Source organism: Oncorhynchus clarkii, chromosome 7 (assembly GCF_045791955.1).
Source record: "Oncorhynchus clarkii lewisi isolate Uvic-CL-2024 chromosome 7, UVic_Ocla_1.0, whole genome shotgun sequence".
In the NCBI taxonomy this organism is placed as follows: Eukaryota; Metazoa; Chordata; class Actinopteri; order Salmoniformes; family Salmonidae; genus Oncorhynchus; species Oncorhynchus clarkii.
This window is the reverse complement of record NC_092153.1, coordinates 82,783,960-82,809,384: the sequence shown is the minus strand read 5'-3', so window position 1 is coordinate 82,809,384 and position 25,425 is coordinate 82,783,960. Positions and strand designations below refer to the sequence as shown.

Below are 25,425 nucleotides of genomic sequence, written 5' to 3'. Positions count from 1 at the left end.
ATGGAGATAAAGCTGTAGTCGTGGAGCTGTAGTCGTGGAGCTAAAGCTGTAGTCGTGGAGCTAAAGCTGTAGTCGTGGTGCTAAAGCTGTAGTCGTGGTGCTAAAGCTGTAGTCGTGGAGCTAAATCTGTAGTCGTGGAGCTGTAGTCATGGAGCTGTAGTCGTGGAGCTAAAGCTGTAGTTGTGGAGCTAAAGCTGTAGTTGTGGAGCTAAAGCTGTAGTCGTGGAGCTAAAGCTGTAGTCGTGGTGCTAAAGCTGTAGTCGTGGTGCTAAAGCTGTAGTCGTGGAACTAAAGCTGTAGTCGTGGTGCTAAAGCTGTAGTCGTGGAGCTAAAGCTGTAGTCGTGGAGCTAAAGCTGTAGTCGTGGAGCTGTAGTCATGGAGCTAAAGCTGTAGTCGTGGAGCTAAAGCTGTAGTCGTGGAGCTAAAGCTATAGTCGTGGAGCTAAAGCTGTAGTCGTGGAACTGTAGTCATGGAGCTAAAGCTGTAGTCGTGGAGCTAAAGCTGTAGTCGTGGAGCTAAAGCTGTAGTCGTGGAGCTGTAGTCATGGAGCTAAAGCTGTAGTCGTGGAGCTAAAGCTGTAGTCGTGGAGCTCATACAGACAGACAGGGACAGCTAACAGGAGAGTAACTGCAGCAGGGAACATGACAGAGGGAGAGAGACGGGCCGTAGCAGCAGCAGGCTTCCAGCCCACAGCCGTGTGACTGACAGGATAAGGGCTCTTTGTTTTGAGAAAGAGAAAATGGCCCCCACTGCCTGTCTGAACCCCAGTCAACGACACAGAGCAGTTTGTTTTACAATTCAACAAGTCTACATTTTCATGGTTTTGCTGCTGAACTGTCTAGGGAGGGAAACATTACTCTGGTTTCCACGTTACAGGGTTTTGTGACAAAGGGTGCTTGTTTTACTATGTCCCTCACCCCTAAGCCCGAGGGCCCAGGTCTGCCCTGACTGACTAACACCATAATAGAAACCAGAGAGAGAACTAGGTGCAGCCCAGCCCCAGAATGAAGGGTCAGGTTGCAGCTCACACACATACAAGGATGCAGGGTATTGCCACGTCAACACACACAGGCACACATGATACAACATCCCCAGATGTTGCCCTCTGTCTGTCACCATTGTTTCATTCACACCTTTACTCCACACACATACAGAGACACATACAAAGCTCTCCCTCACCCTCCATTTGGCAAATCTGACTGTTTTGCGAGCACAGACTGTGGAATGTGTTCCGGGACTTATCGGATGGTATTGAGGAGTTTACCACATCAGTCACCAGTTTCATTAATAAGTGCATCGACAGTGCCATCCCCACAGTGACCGTACGTACATTTCCAAACCAGAAGCCATGGATTACAGGCAACATCCGCACTGAGCTAAAGGCTAGAGCTGCCGCTTCCAAGGACGGGACACTAACCAGGACGCTAATAAAATAATTCTGCTATGCCATCAAGCAGGCAAAGCATCAATACAGGACTAAGATCACATCCTACTACACCAGCTCTGACACTCGTCAGATGTGGCAGGGCTTGCAAACTATCACGGATTACATTGGGAAAACGAGCCGCGAGCTGTCTAGTGACGCAAGCCCAGCAGATGAGCTAAATGCCTTCAATGCTCGCTTCGAGGAAATCAACACTGAACCAAGCGTGAGAGCACCAGCTGTTCCAGACGTCTGTGATCTCATTCTCTGTAGCTAATGTGAGTAAGACCTTTAAACATGTTAACTGAACTGGGACTGAACACCTCCCTCTGTAACTGTATCCTGGACTTCCTGACAGGACGCCCCCAGGTGGTGAGGGTAGGTAGCAACACATCTGCCACGCAGACCCTCAACGCGTGGGGCCCTTCAGGAGTGTGTGCTTAGTCCCCTCCTGTGCGTCCTGTTCACCCACGACTGTGCGGCCACGCACCACTCAAACACCATCATTACGCTTGCCGACAAAACAAGACGGCGGGCGGTAGGCCTGATCACCAACGACGATGACACAACCTATAAGGAGGATGCCAGTGACCTGACAGTGTGGTGCCAAGACAACAACCTCTCAATCAACATTAGCAAGACAAATGAGCTGATCCTGGACTACAGGAAACAGAGGGACGAGCACCAACGGGGCTGTAGTGGAGAGGGTCGATGTCCAACTCTCACATGGTCCAAACACACCAACACAGTCATGGAGAGGGCACGACAACACCTATTCACCCTCAGGAGGCTGAAAAGATTTGGCATGGGCCCTCAGATCCTCAAACAGTTCTAAAAATGCTGTAAATGGTGCCGCTGGACTGGCTGCAACACCGCCTGGTATGGCAACCGCCTGGTATGGCAACCGCCTGGTATGGCAACCGCCTGTCTTATGGAGGGCTCCTATTTAACACATTCCCAGGTCGTAGGCGGTATACCATATAGCGGGGTATTTGGAAAAAGCCACGGGAATGGTTATTCCAATACCGTGAAAATGTTATTTTTTGTTTTTCCAATACATTTTAATATTTGTAGATAATCTTAATCATTTTAAATAATGAAAAAGTATTGTAGAAAAGTTGAGCCAGTCACGTGTTTGTTTGAAAAGCGAGCTGGCCAATCAGTAGCATTCTATATCGACTAATGAGTCTCTGTTATTGTAATTAGTTGGTTTTCACTCATTAGCATTTAATTAAGAGGGTCTATGTGATTTGGCTATTAGTTTGTGTATTTTTGTTGTTGTTGAATTCTTATGTTTTTAGCACCCCCTTGTGTGCTCTGCCGGTATTACCGCAAATCCCGGTATGAGAAAATCAGGATACCGCCCAAGATTACCAGGCTGTTAACAAGCACTAGGCGCTGATCCAGGACTACAGGAAGCGTAAGGAAGAGGATGGCCCCATTCACATCGACAGGGTTCTGCTTTGCCTAACACCATGGTACGTAATAAAAAATAAATAAAAATGACTTTGTTATTTGAAGATCACGACTTCTCACTATATAACAAAGGTTGTCCAAAAGTACCACACGTCACACATTCATTTGTTCAGATGTACGATAACCACCTCATCAGGGAGCCCTGTGGCTACATTGATCTGATAGCCACCTCATCAGGGAGCCCTGTGGCTACATTGATCTGATAACCACCTCATCAGGGAGCCCTGTGGCTACATTGATCTGATAACCACCTCATCAAGGAGCCCTGTGGCTACATTGATCTGATAACCACCTCATCGATCTGATAACCACCTCATCAAGGAGCCCTGTGGCTACATTGATCTGATAACCACCTCATCAAGGAGCCCTGTGGCTACATTGATCTGATAACCACCTCATCAAGGAGCCCTGTGGCTACATTGATCTGATAACCACCTCATCGATCTGATAACCACCTCATCAAGGAGCCCTGTGGCTACATTGATCTGATAACCACCTCATCAAGGAGCCCTGTGGCTACACTGATCTGATAACCACCTCATCGATCTGATAACCACCTCATCAAGGAGCCCTGTGGCTACATTAATCTGATAGCCACCTCATCAAGGAGCCCTGTGGCTACATTGATCTGATAACCACCTCATCGATCTGATAACCACCTCATCAAGGAGCCCTGTGGCTACATTGATCTGATAACCACCTCATCAAGGAGCCCTGTGGCTACATTAATCTGATAGCCACCTCATCAATGAGCCCTGTTGCTACATTGATCTGATAGCCACCTCATCAGGGAGCCCTGTGGCTACATTGATCTGATAGCCACCTCATCAAGGAGCCCTGTGATCACAATGCACTCGTAGGGCATTTTAGCCAGCAGCATCCTGATTTATCAGCCTCTGAGGCGTCTACTGAATCTGATCAGCCTGTCAGGAATGGAGCTCACCCACTCTGTACATGTGAATATCTATAAAACAAGGAGTGTCCCTTACAGTTAGTTATACACCTGTCATTTATGCACGCTAACAACCAGCATAGATAGATAGCTAATATGACTACCTAACTAAAACTAGCTCACTCACAAGACTAGCTGCGGTGTTGCTTGCATGAGATTGGCTGTGGTCTTAGGGGTGTCACACACCCTGGGAGACAGTGCTGCCTGTCAGGCATTGTTCAGGGCTTACATGCCCCACGAGGGCTTAGATGCCCCCAAGAGCTCAGATGCCCCCCAAGAGCTCTTAGTTCAAGGTAAGGGACATTTAGCTTGCTAACATTATAACTTAGAAACTGATAATGGGCTCCCAACACAAATGAAAGCATGATGTTAGCATGACATGTACCATCCCTTAGTGTCGTAATTAATGAAAACATATGTGCTGATCCACGTTGAGGTCTGCTGCCTCAGCCTTACTGTCAATCTATCATCAATACATCCACTCCTATTTACAGAGTTTCTCCTGATCTCCACAAAGGCAGAGAGATGGGAGGGGAGGAGAAGAGGCCAAGCAGGGGAGCGAGGGGAGGGGGGAGGAGAAGAGGGGAGGAGAAGAGGCCAAGCAGGGGAGCGAGGGGAGGGGGGAGGAGAAGAGGGGAGAGGGGAGGAGAAGAGGCCAAGCAGGGGAGCGAGGGGAGGGGGGAGGAGAAGAGACGACAAGCGGGGGAGGAGAAGAGACGACAAGCAGGGGAGGAGGAGACGACAAGCAGGGGAGGAGGAGACGACAAGCAGGGGAGGAGGAGACGACAAGCAGGGGAGGAGGAGACGACAAGCAGGGGAGGAGAGGGGGACAAGCAGAGGAGGAGGGGGGGACGAGGAGACGACAAGCAGGGGAGGAGGAGACGACAAGCAGGGGAGGAGGAGACAACAAGCAGAGGAGGAGGAGACGACAAGCAGAGGAGGAAGAGGAGGGGACAAGCAGGGGAGGAGACGACAAGCAGGGGAGGAGGAGACGACAAGCAGAGGAGGAGGAGACGACAAGCAGGGGAGGAGGAGACGACAAGCAGGGGAGGAGGAGACGACAAGCAGGGGAGGAGGAGACGACAAGCAGAGGAGGAGGAGACGACAAGCAGGGGAGGAGGAGGGGACAAGCAGGGGAGGAGGAGGGGACAAGCAGGGGAGGAGGAGACGACAAGCAGGGGAGGAGAAGGAGGGGACAAGCAGAGGAGGAGGAGACGACAAGCAGGGGAGGAGAAGGAGGGGACAAGCAGAGGAGGAGGAGACGACAAGCAGGGGAGGAGGAGGAGGGGACAAGCAGGGGATGAGGGGGGGACAAGCAGAGGAGGAGGAGGGGACAAGCAGGGGAGGAGGAGGAGGGGACAAGCAGAGGAGGAGGAGACGACAAGCAGGGGAGGAGGAGGGGACAAGCAGAGGAGGAGGAGGGGACAAGCAGGGGAGGAGGAGGAGGGGACAAGCAGAGGAGGAGGAGATGACAAGCAGGGGAGGAGGAGGGGACAAGCAGCGGAGGAGGAGGAGGGGACAAGCAGAGGAGGAGGAGACGACAAGCAGGGGAGGAGGAGGGGACAAGCAGAGGAGGAGGAGACGACAAGCAGGGGAGGAGGAGGGGACAAGCAGAGGAGGAGGAGGGGACAAGCAGGGGAGGAGGAGGAGGGGACAAGCAGAGGAGGAGGAGATGACAAGCAGGGGAGGAGGAGGGGACAAGCAGGGGAGGAGGAGGAGGGGACAAGCAGAGGAGGAGGAGACGACAAGCAGGGGAGGAGGAGGGGACAAGCAGAGGAGGAGGAGACGACAAGCAGGGGAGGAGGAGGGGACAAGCAGGGGATGAGGGGGGGACAAGCAGAGGAGGAGGAGGGGACAAGCAGGGGAGGAGGAGGAGGGGACAAGCAGGGGAGGAGGAGGGGACAAGCAGGGGAGGAGGAGGGGCCTCAACCACCAGTGCTGCACCCCCCCCCACCCCCCCTTATTCCTTATATAACCTAGATATTATTCTATAGAGTGCACTACCTTTTGACCTGGTTGCGCCATTTGAGAAGCAGCCTGGAAACATAGGGAGGGCAGGGTCAGCCTCCGCCAGCGCCACAGCCATGGTCAGCCTCCGCCAGCGCCACAGCCATGGTCAGCCTCCGCCAGCGCCACAGCCATGTGCTCCAATCACAGGCATGCTACATGAGGAATGAGCCATGCCAACCTCCCGGCAGCATAATCTCTCTCAGGCATCCAGGATTACTAATGTGTCCAACTAACTACTGTTCATGGCTGGTGGCACAGCCCTCACGTGGGCCCTCTGACAACAGTGAACATCTGCTAAACACCTCCCTATGAAGTTGATTACCTTTGGAAACGTTGACATTCCTGCAGCGATGGTAACATTCCAGTAAGATGCTAGAAATGCAGGAGAAAACTAGCGTCATTGGCAGATATATGTCACTGTGTTTACTTACAGCTGTGCAGCAAACAGCCGGCTCATCTTGGCCACGTGTTGGTTGTCACAGTCTTGGTCATCATTGTCCTGTTGGTCCTGTCCTGTGCTGAGACTGTGCTTCCTCTTGCCGGGGCTGATGGGAGGAGGACCTGTTCGGTGACTATGGTTGGTGCCGCCAGATGATGACAGGGACATGGACTGGTGCATCCTGGGGTCACCTCGCAGGGCTGCCTCGCCTGGATGGAGAGAGCGAGACAGAGAGCGAGACAGAGAGCGAGACAGAGAGAGCGAGACAGAGAGAGAGAGAGAGAAGACAACATTTAGAATCTTGTTCTCAAATGGGGAGGAAGTTTATCTCCAACATTAAAACATAGCTGTCCTCGCTGCCTAAGACTGACCTTCTCCAGAGACATGTCCAGTGCATCTACACAATCACAGCAAGGAATGTTGAATATCCTGGTAGGTCTGAATGTCCTGGTAGGTCTGACTAGGTCTGAATGTCCTGGTAGGTCTGAATGTCCTGCTAGGTCTGAATGTCCTGCTAGGTCTGACTAGGTCTGAATGTCCTGGTAGGTCTGAATGTCCTAGTATGGTAGGTCTGACTAGGGCTGAATGTCCTGGTAGGTCTGAATGTCCTTGTAGGTCTGAATGTCCTGGTAGGGCTGAATGTCCTAGCATGGTAGGTCTGACTAGGTCTGAATGTCCTAGCATGTTAGGTCTGACTAGGTCTGAATGTCCAGGTAGGGCTGAATGTCCTGGTAGGGCTGAATGTCCTGGTAGGGCTGAATGTCCTGGTAGGTCTGACTAGGTCTGAATGTCCTGCTAGGTCTGAATGTCCTGGTAGGTCTGCCTAGGGCTGAATGTCCAGGTAGGGCTGAATGTCCTGGTAGGGCTGAATGTCCTGGTAGGTCTGAATGTCCTGGTAGGTCTGAATGTCCTGGTAGGTCTGAATGTCCTAGCATGGTAGGTCTGACTAGGGCTGAATGTCCTGGTAGGTCTGAATGTCCTGCTAGGTCTGAATGTCCTGCTAGGTCTGAATGTCCTGGTAGGTCTGAATGTCCTGGTAGGTCTGAATGTCCTGGTAGATCTGACTAGGTCTGAATGTCCTGCTAGGTCAGAATGTCCTGGTAGGGCTGAATGTCCTGGTAGGTCTGAATGTCCTGGTAGGTCTGAATGTCCTAGCATGGTAGGTCTGAATGTCCTGGTAGGTCTGAATGTCCTAGCATGGTAGGTCTGAATGTCCTAGCATGGTAGGTCTGACTAGGTCTGAATGTCCTGGTAGGTCTGAATGTCCTGGTAGGTCTGAATGTCATGGTAGGTCTGCAGGAAAACCGGTTTGAAAGGTTTGAATAACGAAAACATGTTAAGATACATGCTGTATGCTGTTCCTTCTTGGTTCCAGAAAATAGCAAAACATAGCGGAGAGTTCAGTGTGTGTGTGTGTGTGTGTGTGTGTGTGTGTGTGTGTGAGAGGTGGTGGTGGGGGGCGACAGGAAAAGTACTACTGGCAATATGTACGCATGGGGACTTTCCACTAAAAGAGAGTTTAGCCCACTCACTCAACTCTGGGAAGCATTTTACTGAGCGGAGTTTACGTGCCATGTGAAACATTTCAAAGCAGATCATTACAACACACACACACACACACACACACAATGTCCATGAACAACGCACAGCATTGTTCACCTAACCAATTCACAGTAGTCACACTGTCGAACAAGGCCTGGGGGGGGGGGGGGGGGGGGGGGGGGGGGTCATACAACTCAATGCAACATATTGTTCACATAAATAAAATTAAAAGCTAAATACCAGGAAAAACAATCCAGTCCTTTCTTATTGGGGAACAATTGAAACAACAAGTATTGAAATGGAACTCAGCGCATTTAGAATGTCTAGAATGTGCAGAGAGAGGGAGCCTTCTAAACAAGCTGAAATGGAACTCAGAGCATTTAGAATGTCTAGAATGTGCAGAGAGAGGGAGCCTTCTAAACAAGCTGAAATGGAACTCAGAGCATCTAGAATGCCAAGAATGTGCAGAGAGGGAGCCTTCTAAACAAGCTGAAATGGAACTCAGCGCATTTAGAATGTCTAGAATGTGCAGAGAGAGGGAGCCTTCTAAACAAGCTGAAATGGAACTCAGCGCATTTAGAATGTCTAGAATGTGCAGAGAGAGGGAGCCTTCTAAACAAGCTGAAATGGAACTCAGAGCATTTAGAATGCCAAGAATGTGCAGAGAGGGAGCCTTCTAAACAAGCTGAAATGGAACTCAGCGCATTTAGAATGTCTAGAATGTAAAGAGAGAGGGAGCCTTCTAAACAAGCTGAAATGGAACTCAGCGCATTTAGAATGTCTAGAATGTGCAGAGAGAGGGAGCCTTCTAAACAAGCTGAAATGGAACTCAGAGCATTTAGAATGTCTAGAATGTGCAGAGGGGGAGCCTTCTAAACAAGCTGAAATGGAACTCAGAGCATTTAGAATGTCTAGAATGTGCAGACAGGGAGCCTTCTAAACAAGCTGAAATGGAACTCAGAGCATTTAGAATGTCTAGAATGTGCAGAGGGGGAGCCTTCTAAACAAGCTGAAATGGAACTCAGAGCATTTAGAATGTCTAGAATGTGCAGACAGGGAGCCTTCTAAACAAGCTGAAATGGAACTCAGAGCATTTAGAATGTCTAGAATGTGCAGAGAGGGAGCCTTCTAAACAAGCTGAAATGGAACTCAGAGCATTTAGAATGTCTAGAATGTGCAGAGAGGGAGCCTTCTAAACAAGCTGAAATGGAACTCAGCGCATTTAGAATGTCTAGAATGTGCAGAGAGAGGGAGCCTTCTAAACAAGCTGAAATGGAACTCAGAGCATTTAGAATGTCTAGAATGTGCAGAGGGGGAGCCTTCTAAACAAGCTGAAATGGAACTCAGAGCATTTAGAATGTCTAGAATGTGCAGAGAGGGAGCCTTCTAAACAAGCTGAAATGGAACTCAGAGCATTTAGAATGTCTAGAATGTGCAGAGGGGGAGCCTTCTAAACAAGCTGAAATGGAACTCAGCGCATTTAGAATGTCTAGAATGTGCAGAGAGGGAGCCTTCTAAACAAGCGGCCCATTTTCCTGACTGGCGTGTTTCTGCTCGTCTGAGAGCGCTCCATGGCAACGGAGGTGACATCATTGTTTTTGGCAGGAGGGGGGAAGAGAGAGAGAGAAGAGAGCGAGAGGAAGAGGTAATTAAGAGAATAGTTTAGTGGGCCGGCCAGCCACTAACTGTGCAGCCTACAAGCTACAGGCTACAGCCTACAGGCTACAAGCTACAGGCTACAAACTACAGCCTATAAGCTACAAGCTACAAGCCTACAAGCAACAACCTTACTATCCAGCCAGCCAAACACTCATAACATAAGTGGCACCCACCCGTAGCACGCTCTCCAGCAGGTATCTCTCACTGGTCACCATAGCAGCACCCACCTGTAGCACGCGCTCCAGCAGGTATATCTCACTGGTCACCATAGCAGCACCCACCTGTAGCACGCGCTCCAGCAGGTATATCTCACTGGTCACCATAGCAGCACCCACCTGTAGCACGCGCTCCAGCAGGTATATCTCACTGGTCACCATAGCAACACCCACCTGTAGCACGCGCTCCAACAGGTATATCTCACTGGTCACCATAGCAGCACCGACCCGTAGCACGCGCTCCAGCAGGTATATCTCACTGGTCACCCCCAAAGCCAATTCCTCTTTTGGCCGCCTTTCCTTCCAGTTCTCTGCTGCCAATGACTGGAATGAACTGCAAAAAATCTCTGAAGCTGGAGACTCATATCTCCCTCACTAACTTTAAGTATCAGCTGTCAGAGCAGCTCACAGATCACTGCACCTGTACACAGTCCATCTGTAAATAACCCATCCAACTACCTCATCCCCATACTGCATTTATTTATTTATCTTGCTCCTTTGCACCCCAGTATCTCTACTTGCACATGCATCTTCTGCACATCTATCACTCCAGTGTTTAATTGCTATATTGTAATTATTTCGCCAATATGGCCTATTTATTGCCTTACCTCCTTCATCCTACCTCATTTGCACTCCCTGTAAATAGACTTATTCTATTGTATTTTTGACTGTACATTTGTTTATTCCATGTGTAACTGTTGTTTGTGTCGCACTGCTTTGCTTTATCTTGGCCACATCGCAGTGTAAATGAGAACTTCTTCTCAACTGGCCTACCTGGTTAAATAAAGGTGTTCTCAACTAACCTACCTGGTTAAATAAAGGTGAAAAACACTAACACAGCACAGCCACTCACAACACAACAAGTCAACTACAGCCCGACAAGCCATCCAACAAGTCAACTACAGCCCGACGAGCCATCCAACAAGTCAACTACAGCCCGACGAGCCATCCAACAAGTCACCTACAGCCCGACGAGCCATCCAACAAGTCAACTACAGCCCGACTATCCCGCCACGTAACATTAACATGTAAAACAATGAGTACACATGTACTCTGTATGTACACTGAAACGGGACTTCATAAACATAAACAAATTAAAAACATTGACAGGTCAGGGAATCAGCCTCAAGATCATTCATCAGTGATTTAAAAACAAACACCAATCAGGACAGGTTCTTCCAGTTTAAAAGTATTTTGTGCCTGAGCCTACGAGTGACTAGAGAGGGTCAGCCAACCCTGGTCTACAAAGTGCAGTGGTGCGTGGGTTTTGCAGTTTAAAATAAATCTCAAAGTGCCATGGTAAAGGGTGTCAATTGATCTCAAACACTGAGCGGAAGCATTCCTATATAATACATCCCATAGTCTAGTAAAGGCTATAGACATTATGAGCAATATATGGATAAAATATATGTAGTATATCTGAAGAATACATGGATAGAATAGTATATATACAGCTATAGTTAAAAAAATGTATTTTATTTGATAAACTTGACTAGAATACAGTGTATTAGATGCCTTGGGAAAGTATTCAGACCCCTTGACTTTTTCCACATTTTGTTACGTTACATCCTTATTCTAAAATTGGTGCGATGGTCATCTGTATAAACACCATGGGACCACGCAGCCGTCATACTGCTCAGGAAGGAGACTTGTTCTGTCTCCTAGAGAGGAACGTACTTTGGTGCAAAAAGTGCAAATCAATCCCAGAACAACAGCAAAGGACCTTGTGAAGATGCTGGAGAAAACAGGTACAAAAGTATCTATATCCACAGTAAAACCAATCCTATATCGACATAACCTGAAAGGCCGCTCAGCAAGGAAGAAGCCACTGCTCCAAAACCGCCATAAAAAAGCCAGACACTGGTTTGCAACTGCAGATGGGGACAAAGATCGTACTTTTTGGAGAAATGTCCTCTGGTCTGATGAAACAAAAATAGAGCTGTTTGGCCATTATGTTTTGAGGAAAAAGGGGAGAGCTTGCAAGCCGAAAAACACCATCCCAACCGTGACGCACGGGGGTGGCAGCATCATGTTGTGGGGGTGCTTTGCTGCAGGAGGGACTGGTGCACTCCACAAAATAGATGGCTTCATGAGGTAGGAAAATGATGTGGATATATTGAAGCAACATCTCAAGTCATCAGTCAGGAAGTTAAAGCTTGGTTGCAAATGGGTCTTCCAAATGGACAATGACACCAAGCATACTTCCAAAGTTGGCAAAATGGCTGAAGGACAACAAAGTCAAGGTATTGGAGTGGCCATCACAAAGCCCTGACCTCAATCCTATAGAAAATTTGTGGGCAGAACTGAAAAAAGCATGTGCTAGCAAGGAGGCCTACAAACCTGACTCAGTTACACCAGCTCTGTCAGGAGGAATGGGCCAAAATTCACCCAACTTATTGTGGGAAACTTGTGGAATGTTTGACCTAAGTAAAATAAAATTAAGGCAATGCTACCTAATACTAATTGAGTGTATGTAAACTTCTGACCCACTGGGAATGTCAAATCAAATCAAATTTTATTTGTCACATACACATGGTTAGCAGATGTTAATGCGAGTGTAGCGAAATGCTTGTGCTTCTAGTTCCGACAATGCAGTAATAACCAACAAGTAATCTAACTAACAATTCCAAAACTACTACCTTATACACAGTGTAAGGGGATAAAGAATATGTACATAAAGATATATGAATGAGTGATGGTACAGAGCAGCATAGGCAGGATACAGTAGATGGTATCGAGTACAGTATATACATGAGGTGAGTATGTAAACAAAGTGGCATAGTTAAAGTGGCTAGTGATACATGTATTACATAAGGATGCAGTCGATGATATAGAGTACAGTAAATATGTATGCATATGAGATGAATAATGTAGGGTAAGTAACATTATATAAGGTAGCATTGTTTAAAGTGACTAGTGATATGTTTACATCATTTCCCATCAATTCCCATTATTAAAGTGGCTGGAGTTGAGTCAGTATCAGTGTCAGTGTCAGTGTGTTGGCAGCAGCCACTCAATGTTAGTGGTGGCTGTTTAACAGTCTGATGGCCTTGAGATAGAAGCTGTTTTTCAGTCTCTCGGTCCAAGCTTTGATGCACCTGTACTGACCTCGCCTTCTGGATGATAGCGGGGTGAACAGGCAGTGGCTCGGGTGGTTGATGTCCTTGATGATCTTTATGGCCTTCCTGTAACATCGGGTGGTGTAGGTGTCCTGGAGGGCAGGTAGTTTGCCCCCGGTGATGCGTTGTGCAGACCTCACTACCCTCTGGAGAGCCTTACGGTTGTGGGCGGAGCAGTTGCCGTATCAGGCGGTGATACAGCCCGCCAGGATGCTCTCGATTGTGCATCTGTAGAAGTTTGTGAGTGCTTTTGGTGACAAACCAAATTTCTTCAGCCTCCTGAGGTTGAAGAGGCGCTGCTGCGCCTTCTTCACGATGCTGTCTGTGTGAGTGGACCAATTCAGTTTGTCTGTGATGTGTATGCCGAGGAACTTAAAACTTGCTACCCTCTCCACTACTGTTCCATCGATGTGGATAGGGGGGTGTTCCCTCTGCTGTTTCCTGAAGTCCACAATCATCTCCTTAGTTTTGTTGACGTTGAGTGTGAGGTTATTTTCCTGACATCACACTCCGAGGGCCCTCACCTCCTCCCTGTAGGCCGTCTCGTCGTTGTTGGTAATCAAGCCTACCACTGTTGTGTCGTCCGCAAACTTGATGATTGAGTTGGAGGTGTGCGTGGCCACGCAGTCGTGGGTGAACAGGGAGTACAGGAGAGGGCTCAGAACGCACCCTTGTGGGGCCCCAGTGTTGAGGATCAGCGGGGAGGAGATGTTGTTGCCTACCCTCACCACCTGGGGGTGGCCCGTCAGGAAGTCCAGTACCCAGTTGCACAGGGCGGGGTCGAGACCCAGGGTCTCAAGCTTGATGACGAGCTTGGAGGGTACTATGGTGTTGAATGCTGAGCTGTAGTCGATGAACAGCATTCTCACATAGGTATTCTTCTTGTCCAGATGGGTTAGGGCAGTGTGCAGTGTGGTTGAGATTGCATCGTCTGTGGACCTATTTGGGCGGTAAGCAAATTGGAGTGGGTCTAGGGTGTCAGGTAGGGTGGAGGTGATATGGTCCTTGACTAGTCTCTCAAAGCACTTCATGATGCCGGAAGTGAGTGCTACGGGGCGGTAGTCGTTTAGCTCAGTTACCTTAGCTTTCTTGGGAACAGGAACAATGGTGGCCCTCTTGAAGCATGTGGGAACAGCAGACTGGTATAGGGATTGATTGAATATGTCCGTAAACACACCGGCCAGCTGGTCTGCGCATGCTCTGAGGGCGCGGCTGGGGATGCCGTCTGGGCCTGCAGCCTTGCGAGGGTTAACACGTTTAAATGTCTTACTCACCTCGGCTGCAGTGAAGGAGAGTCCGCATGTTTTCGATGCAGGCGGTGTCAGTGGCACTGTATTATCCTCAAAGCGGGCAAAAAAGTTATTTAGTCTGCCTGGGAGCAAGACATCCTGGTCCGTGACTGGGCTGGATTTCTTCTTGTAGTCCGTGATTGACTGTAGACCCTGCCACATGCCTCTTGTGTCTGAGCCGTTGAATTGAGATTCTACTTTGTCTCTGTACTGACACTTAGCTTGTTTGATAGCCTTGCGGAGGGAATAGCTGCACTGTTTGTATTCGGTCATGTTACCAGTCACCTTGCCCTGATTAAAAGCAGTGGTTCGCGCTTTCAGTTTCACGCGAATGCTGCCATCAATCCACGGTTTCTGGTTGGGGAATGTTTTAATCGTTGCTATGGGAACGACATCTTCAACGCACGTTCTAATGAACTCGCACACCGAATCAGCGTATTCGTCAATATTGTTATCTGACGCAATACGAAACATGTCCCAGTCCACGTGATGGAAGCAGTCTTGGAGTGTGGAGTCAGCTTGGTCGGACCAGCGTTGGACAGACCTCAGCGTGGGAGCCTCTTGTTTTAGTTTCTGTCTGTAGGCAGGGATCAACAAAATGGAGTCGTGGTCAGCTTTTCCGAAAGGAGGGCGGGGCAGGGCCTTATATGCGTCGCGGAAGTTAGAGTAACAATAATCCAAGGTTTTTCCACCCCTGGTTGCGCAATCGATATGCTGACAAAATTTAGGGGGTCTTGTTTTCAGATTAGCCTTGTTAAAATCCCCAGCTACAATGAATGCAGCCTCCGGATAAATCGTTTCCAGTTTGCAGAGAGTTAAATAAAGTTCGTTCAGAGCCATCGATGTGTCTGCTTGGGGGGGATATATACGGCTGTGATTATAATCGAAGAGAATTCTATTGGTAGATAATGCGGTCTACATTTGATTGTGAGGAATTCTAAAATCAGGTGAACAGAAGGATTTGAGTTCCTGTATGTTTCTTTCATCACACCATGTCTCGTTAGCCATAAGGCATACGCCCCCGCCCCTCTTCTTACCAGAAAGATGTTTGTTTCTGTCGGCGCGATGCGTGGAAAAACCCGCTGGCTGCACCGCCTCCGATAGCGTCTCTCCAGTGAGCCATGTTTCCGTGAAGCAAAGAACGTTACAGTCTCTGATGTCCCTCTGGAATGCTACCCTTGCTCGGATTTCATCAACCTTGTTGTCAAGAGACTGGACATTGGCGAGAAGAATGCTAGGGAGTGGTGCACGATGTGCCCGTCTCCGGAGTCTGACCAGAAGACCGCCTCGTTTCCCTCTTTTTCGGAGTCGTTTTTTTGGGTCGCTGCATGGGATCCATTCCGTTGTCCTGTTTGTAAGGCAGAACACAGGATCCGCGTTGCGAAAAACTTTCTTGGTCGTACTGATGGTGAGTTGACGCTGATCTTATATTCAGTAGTTCTTCTCGACTGTATGTAATGAAACCTAAGATGACCTGGGGTACCAATGTAAGAAATAACACGTAAAAAAACAAAACACTGCATAGTTTCCTAGGAACGCGAAGCGAGGCGGCCATCTCTGTCAGTGCCGGAAGTGCGATGTGATGAAAGAAATAAAAGCTGAAATAAATCTCATCTATTATTCTGACATTTCACATTCTTAAAATAAAGTGGTGATCCTAACTGACCTAAGATTTTTACTAGTAGTCTCTCTCTACTCTGTCCACAATCAGAGATTGTGAAAAACTGAGTTTAAATGTATTTGGCTAAGGTGTATTTAAACTTCTGACTTCAACTGTATATAAATAACACACACACACAAAAGTATGTGGACACACCTTAAATTTATCCACACCCGTTGCCGACGAGTGCATAAAATCGAGTGCACAGCCATGCAATCTCCATAGACAAACATAGGCAGTAGAATGGTCCCTACTGAAGAGCTCAGTGACTTTTCAACGTGGCACCGTCACAGGTTGCCACATTTCCAACAAGTCAGTTGATCAATTTTCTGCCCTGCTAGAGCTGCCCTGGTCAACTAAGTGTTGTTATGAAGTGGACTAGGAGCAACAACGGCTCAGCCGCGAAGTGGTAGGCCACACCAGCTGACTTAACCGGACGAACCGCCGAGTACTGAGGTGCGTAGCTCGTAAAAATCGTTGGTCCTCAGTTGCAACACTCACTACAGAGTTCCAAACTGCTTCTGGAAGCAACGTCAGCACAATAAGCAATTCGTCGGAGCTCCATGAAATGGGTTTCCATGGCCAAGCAGTCGCACCCAAGCCTAAGATCGCCATGTGCCGCCATTGGACTCTGGAGCAGTGGAAACGCGTTCTCTGGAGTGATGACTCACACGTCACCGTCTGGCAGTCCAACGGATGAATCTGGGTTTGGTGCCAGGAGAAAGCCACCTGCCCGAATGCAAAGCTCCAACTGTACAGTTTGGTGGAGGAGGAATAATGGTCTGGGGCTATTTTTCCATGGCTGGGGCTAGGCCCCTTAGTTCCAGTGAAGGGAAATCTTAACGCTACAGCATACAATGACATTCTAGATGATTCTGTGCTTTCAACTTTGTGGCAACAGTTCGGGGAAGGCCCTTTCCTCTTTGAGCATGACACAACAAAGTGAAGTCAAACAACAGCTCAGTCAACCGTTATTGTACAGTAGTAAGGTAACCTGTCGTCTGAACAGAGCAGGGCGGTATGAAACAAAGATCTGTGTCAGGGGAAACACTGCGTGTTTGATCTACTCAAAGAATCCGATTAACTTCTACATGATGAGAGGGAGAGAGCCCTCGGCGGACTTCAAACAAGACGGGAAGGCTGGAGTTAGAGGCTCAGAAAGGAGAGAACCTCAACCCCCCCCAACCCTCTCTTAGCAGAAACTAAGCATTGACACCATGTCTCTGTCTCTGCTAAATTATATTTCTGGCCTACATTCTCTGAAACCTAAACTGAGTCCCTGGCATGTGATGCCTTTTATAAATACTTAAAATGCATGAAAGTCAGTTACATAAAACGAGAGTCAAAACAAACACGAAACAATGCCCTCTTGTTCCCCTGTGCTAGCTAGCGCTAACCAAGCCGGACGTCTCCAGCTAGCGCTAACCTGGCCTGCCCGTCTCCAGCTAGCGCTAACCTGGCCTGCCCGTCTCCAGCTAGCGCTAACCTGGCCGGACCGTCTCCAGCTAGCGCTAACCTGGCCTGCCCGTCTCCAGCTAGCGCTAACCTGGCCTGCCCGTCTCCAGCTAGCGCTAACCTGGCCGGACGTCTCCAGCTAGCACTAACCAAGCCTGCCGTCTCCATCTAGCGCTAACCAAGCCTGCCGTCTCCAGCTAGCGCTTACCAAGCCTGCCGTCTCCAGCTAACGCTTACCAAGCCTGCCGTCTCCAGCTAACGCTTACCAAGCATGCCGTCTCCAGCTAACGCTTACCAAGCCTGCCGTCTCCAGCTAGCACTAACCAAGCCTGCCGTCTCCAGCTAACGCTTACCAAGCCTGCCGTCTCCAGCTAGCACTAACCTAGCCGTCCCTCTCCAGCTAGCGCTAACCTAGCCGTCCCTCTCCAGCTAGCACTAACCTAGCCGTCCCTCTCCAGCTAGCACTAACCTAGCCGTCCCTCTCCAGCTAGCACTAACCTAGCCGTCCCTCTCCAGCTAGCACTAACCTAGCCGTCCCTCTCCAGCTAACGCTAACCTAGCCGTCCCTCTCCAGCTAACGCTAACCTAGCCGTCCCTCTCCAGCTAGCACTAACCTAGCCGTCCCTCTCCAGCTAGCGCTAACCTAGCCGTCCCTCTATAACAAAGTAGTTATCCATCAAAAACCGAAAGACTCCCTCAGCAGACCAGGCTCTAAAGAGAAGAGACCTCCCTCAGCAGACCAGGCTCTAAAGAGAAGAGACCTCCCTCAGCAGACCAGGCTCTAAAGAGAAGAGACCTCCCTCAGCAGACCAGGCTCTAAAGAGAAGAGACCTCCCTCAGCAGACCAGGCTCTAAAGAGAAGAGACCTCCCTCAGCAGACCAGGCTCTAAAGAGAAGAGACCTCCCTCAGCAGACCAGGCTCTAAAGAGAAGAAAGAGACCTCCCTCAGCAGACCAGGCTCTAAAGAGAAGAGACCTCCCTCAGCAGATCTGGCTCTAAAGAGAAGAGACCTCCCTCAGCAGACCAGGCTCTAAAGAGAAGAGACCTCCCTCAGCAGACCAGGCTCTAAAGAGAAGAGACCTCCCTCAGCAGACCAGGCTCTAAAGAGAAGAGACCTCCCTCAGCAGACCAGGCTCTAAAGAGAAGAGACCTCCCTCAGCAGACCAGGCTCTAAAGAGAAGAGACCTCCCTCAGCAGACCAGGCTCTAAAGAGAAGAGACCTCCCTCAGCAGACCAGGCTCTAAAGAGAAGAGACCTCCCTCAGCAGACCAGGCTCTAAAGAGAAGAGACCTCCCTCAGCAGACCAGGCTCTAAAGAGAAGAGACCTCCCTCAGCAGACCAGGCTCTAAAGAGAAGAGACCTCCCTCAGCAGACCAGGCTCTAAAGAGAAGAGACCTCCCTCAGCAGACCAGGCTCTAAAGAGAAGAGACCTCCCTCAGCAGACCAGGCTCTAAAGAGAAGAGACCTCCCTCAGCAGACCAGGCTCTAAAGAGAAGAGACCTCCCTCAGCAGACCAGGCTCTAAAGAGAAGAGACCTCCCTCAGCAGACCAGGCTCTAAAGAGAAGAGACCTCCCTCAGCAGACCAGGCTCTAAAGAGAAGAGACCTCCCTCAGCAGACCAGGCTCTAAAGAGAAGAGACCTCCCTCAGCAGACCAGGCTCTAAAGAGAAGAGACCTCCCTCAGCAGACCAGGCTCTAAAGAGAAGAGACCTCCCTCAGCAGACCAGGCTCTAAAGAGAAGAGACCTCCCTCAGCAGACCAGGCTCTAAAGAGAAGAGACCTCCCTCAGCAGACCAGGCTCTAAAGAGAAGAGACCTCCCTCAGCAGACCAGGCTCTAAAGAGAAGAGACCTCCCTCAGCAGACCAGGCTCTAAAGAGAAGAGACCTCCCTCAGCAGACCAGGCTCTAAAGAGAAGAGACCTCCCTCAGCAGACCAGGCTCTAAAGAGAAGAGACCTCCCTCAGCAGACCAGGCTCTAAAGAGAAGAGACCTCCCTCAGCAGACCAGGCTCTAAAGAGAAGAGACCTCCCTCAGCAGACCAGGCTCTAAAGAGAAGAGACCTCCCTCAGCAGACCAGGCTCTAAAGAGAAGAGAGACCTCCCTCAGCAGACCAGGCTCTAAAGAGAAGAGACCTCCCTCAGCAGACCAGGCTCCCTCCCTCAGCAGACCAGGCTCTAAAGAGAAGAGACCTCCCTCAGCAGACCAGGCTCTAAAGAGAAGAGACCTCCCTCAGCAGACCAGGCTCTAAAGAGAAGAGACCTCCCTCAGCAGACCAGGCTCTAAAGAGAAGAGACCTCCCTCAGCAGACCAGGCTCTAAAGAGAAGAGACCTCCCTCAGCAGACCAGGCTCTAAAGAGAAGAGACCTCCCTCAGCAGACCAGGCTCTAAAGAGAAGAGACCTCCCTCAGCAGACCAGGCTCTAAAGAGAAGAGACCTCCCTCAGCAGACCAGGCTCTAAAGAGAAGAGACCTCCCTCAGCAGACCAGGCTCTAAAGAGAAGAGACCTCCCTCAGCAGACCAGGCTCTAAAGAGAAGAGACCTCCCTCAGCAGACCAGGCTCTAAAGAGAAGAGACCTCCCTCAGCAGACCAGGCTCTAAAGAGAAGAGACCTCCCTCAGCAGACCAGGCTCTAAAGAGAAGAGACCTCCCTCAGCAGACCAGGCTCTAAAGAGAAGAGACCTCCCTCAGCAGACCAGGCTCTAAAGAGAAGAGACCTCCCTCAGCAGACCAGGCTCTAAAGAGAAGAGACCTCCCTCAGCAGACCAGGCTCTAAAGAGAAGAGACCTCCCTCAGCAGACCAGGCTCTAAAGAGAAGAGACCTCCCTCAGCAGACCAGGCTCTAAAGAGAAGAGACCTCCCTCAGCAGACCAGGCTCTAAAGAGAAGAGACCTCCCTCAGCAGACCAGGCTCTAAAGAGAAGAGACCTCCCTCAGCAGACCAGGCTCTAAAGAGAAGAGACCTCCCTCAGCAGACCAGGCTCTAAAGAGAAGAGACCTCCCTCAGCAGACCAGGCTCTAAAGAGAAGAGACCTCCCTCAGCAGACCAGGCTCTAAAGAGAAGAGACCTCCCTCAGCAGACCAGGCTCCCTCCCTCAGCAGCAGACCAGGCTCTAAAGAGAAGAGACCTCCCTCAGCAGACCAGGCTCTAAAGAGAAGAGACCTCCCTCAGCAGACCAGGCTCTAAAGAGAAGAGACCTCCCTCAGCAGACCAGGCTCTAAAGAGAAGAGACCTCCCTCAGCAGACCAGGCTCTAAAGAGAAGAGACCTCCCAGCAGACCAGGCTCAGAGACCTCCCTCCCTCAGCAGACCAGGCTCTAAAGAGAAGAGAGACCTCCCTCAGCAGACCAGGAGAAGAGACCTCCCTCAGCAGACCAGGCTCTAAAGAGAAGAGACCTCCCTCAGCAGACCAGGCTCTAAAGAGAAGAGACCTCCCTCAGCAGACCAGGCTCTAAAGAGAAGAGACCTCCCTCAGCAGACCAGGCTCTAAAGAGAAGAGACCTCCCTCAGCAGACCAGGCTCTAAAGAGAAGAGACCTCCCTCAGCAGACCAGGCTCTAAAGAGAAGAGACCTCCCTCAGCAGACCAGGCTCTAAAGAGAAGAGACCTCCCTCAGCAGACCAGGCTCTAAAGAGAAGAGACCTCCCTCAGCAGACCAGGCTCTAAAGAGAAGAGAGACCTCCCTCAGCAGATCAGGCTCTAAAGAGAAGAGACCTCCCTCAGCAGACCAGGCTCCCTAGACCAGGCTCTGAGAAGAGACCTCCCTCAGCAGACCAGGCTCTAAAGAGAAGAGACCTCCCTCAGCAGACCAGGCTCTAAAGAGAAGAGACCTCCCTCAGCAGACCAGGCTCTAAAGAGAAGAGACCTCCCTCAGCAGACCAGGCTCTAAAGAGAAGAGACCTCCCTCAGCAGACCAGGCTCTAAAGAGAAGAGACCTCCCTCAGCAGACCAGGCTCTAAAGAGAAGAGACCTCCCTCAGCAGACCAGGCTCTAAAGAGAAGAGACCTCCCTCAGCAGACCAGGCTCTAAAGAGAAGAGAGACCTCCCTCAGCAGATCAGGCTCTAAAGAGAAGAGACCTCCCTCAGCAGACCAGGCTCTAAAGAGAAGAGACCTCCCTCAGCAGACCAGGCTCTAAAGAGAAGAGACCTCCCTCAGCAGACCAGGCTCTAAAGAGAAGAGACCTCCCTCAGCAGACCAGGCTCTAAAGAGAAGAGACCTCCCTCAGCAGACCAGGCTCTAAAGAGAAGAGACCTCCCTCAGCAGACCAGGCTCTAAAGAGAAGAGACCTCCCTCAGCAGACCAGGCTCTAAAGAGAAGAGACCTCCCTCAGCAGACCAGGCTCTAAAGAGAAGAGACCTCCCTCAGCAGACCAGGCTCTAAAGAGAAGAGACCTCCCTCAGCAGACCAGGCTCTAAAGAGAAGAGACCTCCCTCAGCAGACCAGGCTCTAAAGAGAAGAGACCTCCCTCAGCAGACCAGGCTCTAAAGAGAAGAGACCTCCCTCAGCAGACCAGGCTCTAAAGAGAAGAGAGACCTCCCTCAGCAGACCAGGCTCTAAAGAGAAGAGACCTCCCTCAGCAGATCTGGCTCTAAAGAGAAGAGACCTCCCTCAGCAGACCAGGCTCTAAAGAGAAGAGACCTCCCTCAGCAGACCAGGCTCTAAAGAGAAGAGACCTCCCTCAGCAGACCAGGCTCTAAAGAGAAGAGACCTCCCTCAGCAGATCTGGCTCTAAAGAGAAGAGACCTCCCTCAGCAGACCAGGCTCTAAAGAGAAGAGACCTCCCTCAGCAGACCAGGCTCTAAAGAGAAGAGACCTCCCTCAGCAGACCAGGCTCTAAAGAGAAGAGACCTCCCTCAGCAGACCAGGCTCTAAAGAGAAGAAAGAGACCTCCCTCAGCAGACCAGGCTCTAAAGAGAAGAAAGAGACCTCCCTCAGCAGACCAGGCTCTAAAGAGAAGAAAGAGACCTCCCTCAGCAGACCAGGCTCTAAAGAGAAGAGACCTCCCTCAGCAGATCTGGCTCTAAAGAGAAGAGACCTCCCTCAGCAGACCAGGCTCTAAAGAGAAGAGACCTCCCTCAGCAGACCAGGCTCTAAAGAGAAGAGACCTCCCTCAGCAGACCAGGCTCTAAAGAGAAGAGACCTCCCTCAGCAGACCAGGCTCTAAAGAGAAGAGACCTCCCTCAGCAGACCAGGCTCTAAAGAGAAGAGACCTCCCTCAGCAGACCAGGCTCTAAAGAGAAGAGAAGAGACCTCCCTCAGCATATCTGGCTCTAAAGAGAAGAAAGAGACCTCCCTCAGCAGACCAGGCTCTAAAGAGAAGAGACCTCCCTCAGCAGACCAGGCTCTAAAGAGAAGAGACCTCCCTCAGCAGATCTGGCTCTAAAGAGAAGAAAGAGACCTCCCTCAGCAGACCAGGCTCTAAAGAGAAGAAAGAGACCTCCCTCAGCAGACCAGGCTCTAAAGAGAAGAGACCTCCCTCAGCAGACCAGGCTCTAAAGAGAAGAGACCTCCCTCAGCAGATCTGGCTCTAAAGAGAAGAAAGAGACCTCCCTCAGCAGACCAGGCTCTAAAGAGAAGAAAGAGACCTCCCTCAGCAGATCTGGCTCTAAAGAGAAGAGACCTCCCTCAGCAGACCAGGCTCTAAAGAGAAGAGACCTCCCTCAGCAGACCAGGCTCTAAAGAGAAGAGACCTCCCTCAGCAGACCAGGCTCTAAAGAGAAGAGACCTCCCTCAGCAGATCTGGCTCTAAAGAGAAGAAAGAGACCTCCCTCAGCAGACCAGGCTCTAAAGAGAAGAGACCTCCCTCAGCAGACCAGGCTCTAAAGAGAAGAGACCTCCCTCAGCAGATCTGGCTCTAAAGAGAAGAAAGAGACCTCCCTCAGCAGACCAGGCTCTAAAGAGAAGAAAGAGACCTCCCTCAGCAGACCAGGCTCTAAAGAGAAGAGACCTCCCTCAGCAGACCAGGCTCTAAAGAGAAGAAAGAGACCTCCCTCAGCAGATCTAAAGAGGCTCTAAAGAGAAGAAAGAGACCTCCCTCAGCAGACCAGGCTCTAAAGAGAAGAAAGAGACCTCCCTCAGCAGACCAGGCTCTAAAGAGAAGAAAGAGACCTCCCTCAGCAGACCAGGCTCTAAAGAGAAGAAAGAGACCTCCCTCAGCAGACCAGGCTCTAAAGAGAAGAAAGAGACCTCCCTCAGCAGACCAGGCTCTAAAGAGAAGAGACCTCCCTCAGCAGACCAGGCTCTAAAGAGAAGAGACCTCCCTCAGCAGACCAGGCTCTAAAGAGAAGAAAGAGACCTCCCTCAGCAGATCTGGCTCTAAAGAGAAGAAAGAGACCTCCCTCAGCAGACCAGGCTCTAAAGAGAAGAAAGAGACCTCCCTCAGCAGACCAGGCTCTAAAGAGAAGAAAGAGACCTCCCTCAGCAGATCTGGCTCTAAAGAGAAGAGACCTCCCTCAGCAGATCTGGCTCTAAAGAGAAGAAAGAGACCTCCCTCAGCAGACCAGGCTCTAAAGAGAAGAGACCTCCCTCAGCAGACCAGGCTCTAAAGAGAAGAAAGAGACCTCCCTCAGCAGATCTGGCTCTAAAGAGAAGAAAGAGACCTCCCTCAGCAGACCAGGCTCTAAAGAGAAGAAAGAGACCTCCCTCAGCAGACCAGGCTCTAAAGAGAAGAAAGAGACCTCCCTCAGCAGACCAGGCTCTAAAGAGAAGAAAGAGACCTCCCTCAGCAGATCTGGCTCTAAAGAGAAGAGACCTCCCTCAGCAGATCTGGCTCTAAAGAGAAGAAAGAGACCTCCCTCAGCAGACCAGGCTCTAAAGAGAAGAAAGAGACCTCCCTCAGCAGACCAGGCTCTAAAGAGAAGAAAGAGACCTCCCTCAGCAGACCAGGCTCTAAAGAGAAGAAAGAGACCTCCCTCAGCAGATCTGGCTCTAAAGAGAAGAAAGAGACCTCCCTCAGCAGACCAGGCTCTAAAGAGAAGAAAGAGACCTCCCTCAGCAGACCAGGCTCTAAAGAGAAGAAAGAGACCTCCCTCAGCAGACCAGGCTCTAAAGAGAAGAAAGAGACCTCCCTCAGCAGACCAGGCTCTAAAGAGAAGAAAGAGACCTCCCTCAGCAGACCAGGCTCTAAAGAGAAGAAAGAGACCTCCCTCAGCAGACCAGGCTCTAAAGAGAAGAGACCTCCCTCAGCAGACCAGGCTCTAAAGAGAAGAGACCTCCCTCAGCAGACCAGGCTCTAAAGAGAAGAAAGAGACCTCCCTCAGCAGATCTGGCTCTAAAGAGAAGAAAGAGACCTCCCTCAGCAGACCAGGCTCTAAAGAGAAGAAAGAGACCTCCCTCAGCAGACCAGGCTCTAAAGAGAAGAAAGAGACCTCCCTCAGCAGATCTGGCTCTAAAGAGAAGAAAGAGACCTCCCTCAGCAGACCAGGCTCTAAAGAGAAGAAAGAGACCTCCCTCAGCAGATCTGGCTCTAAAGAGAAGAGACCTCCCTCAGCAGATCTGGCTCTAAAGAGAAGAAAGAGACCTCCCTCAGCAGACCAGGCTCTAAAGAGAAGAAAGAGACCTCCCTCAGCAGACCAGGCTCTAAAGAGAAGAGACCTCCCTCAGCAGATCTGGCTCTAAAGAGAAGAAAGAGACCTCCCTCAGCAGACCAGGCTCTAAAGAGAAGAAAGAGACCTTCCTCAGCAGACCAGGCTCTAAAGAGAAGAGACCTCCCTCAGCAGACCAGGCTCTAAAGAGAAGAAAGAGACCTCCCTCAGCAGACCAGGCTCTAAAGAGAAGAGACCTCCCTCAGCAGACCAGGCTCTAAAGAGAAGAGACCTCCCTCAGCAGACCAGGCTCTAAAGAGAAGAGACCTCCCTCAGCAGACCAGGCTCTAAAGAGAAGAGACCTCCCTCAGCAGACCAGGCTCTAAAGAGAAGAGACCTCCCTCAGCAGATCTGGCTCTAAAGAGAAGAGACCTCCCTCAGCAGACCAGGCTCTAAAGAGAAGAAATAGACCTCCCTCAGCAGATCTGGCTCTAAAGAGAAGAAAGAGACCTCCCTCAGCAGATCTGGCTCTAAAGAGAAGAAAGAGACCTCCCTCAGCAGACCAGGCTCTAAAGAGAAGAAAGAGACCTCCCTCAGCAGATCTGGCTCTAAAGAGAAGAAAGAGACCTCCCTCAGCAGATCTGGCTCTAAAGAGAAGAAAGAGAC

The 25,425-nt window shown here is 50.2% G+C and overlaps 1 protein-coding gene across 2 annotated transcripts in view; it reads right to left on the bottom strand.

Moving 5' to 3' along the window:
• LOC139413915 (vestigial-like family member 4b) overlaps positions 1 to 25,425 on the bottom strand; it is a 97,247-nt gene that overhangs the window by 18,707 nt on the left and 53,115 nt on the right. For both annotated transcript variants that reach the window (XM_071161772.1, XM_071161771.1), the window contains one exon: positions 6,294 to 6,510. In XM_071161772.1, the coding sequence (XP_071017873.1) occupies positions 6,294 to 6,510 (217 nt within the window). The remainder of the gene's footprint in view (positions 1 to 6,293; positions 6,511 to 25,425) is intronic.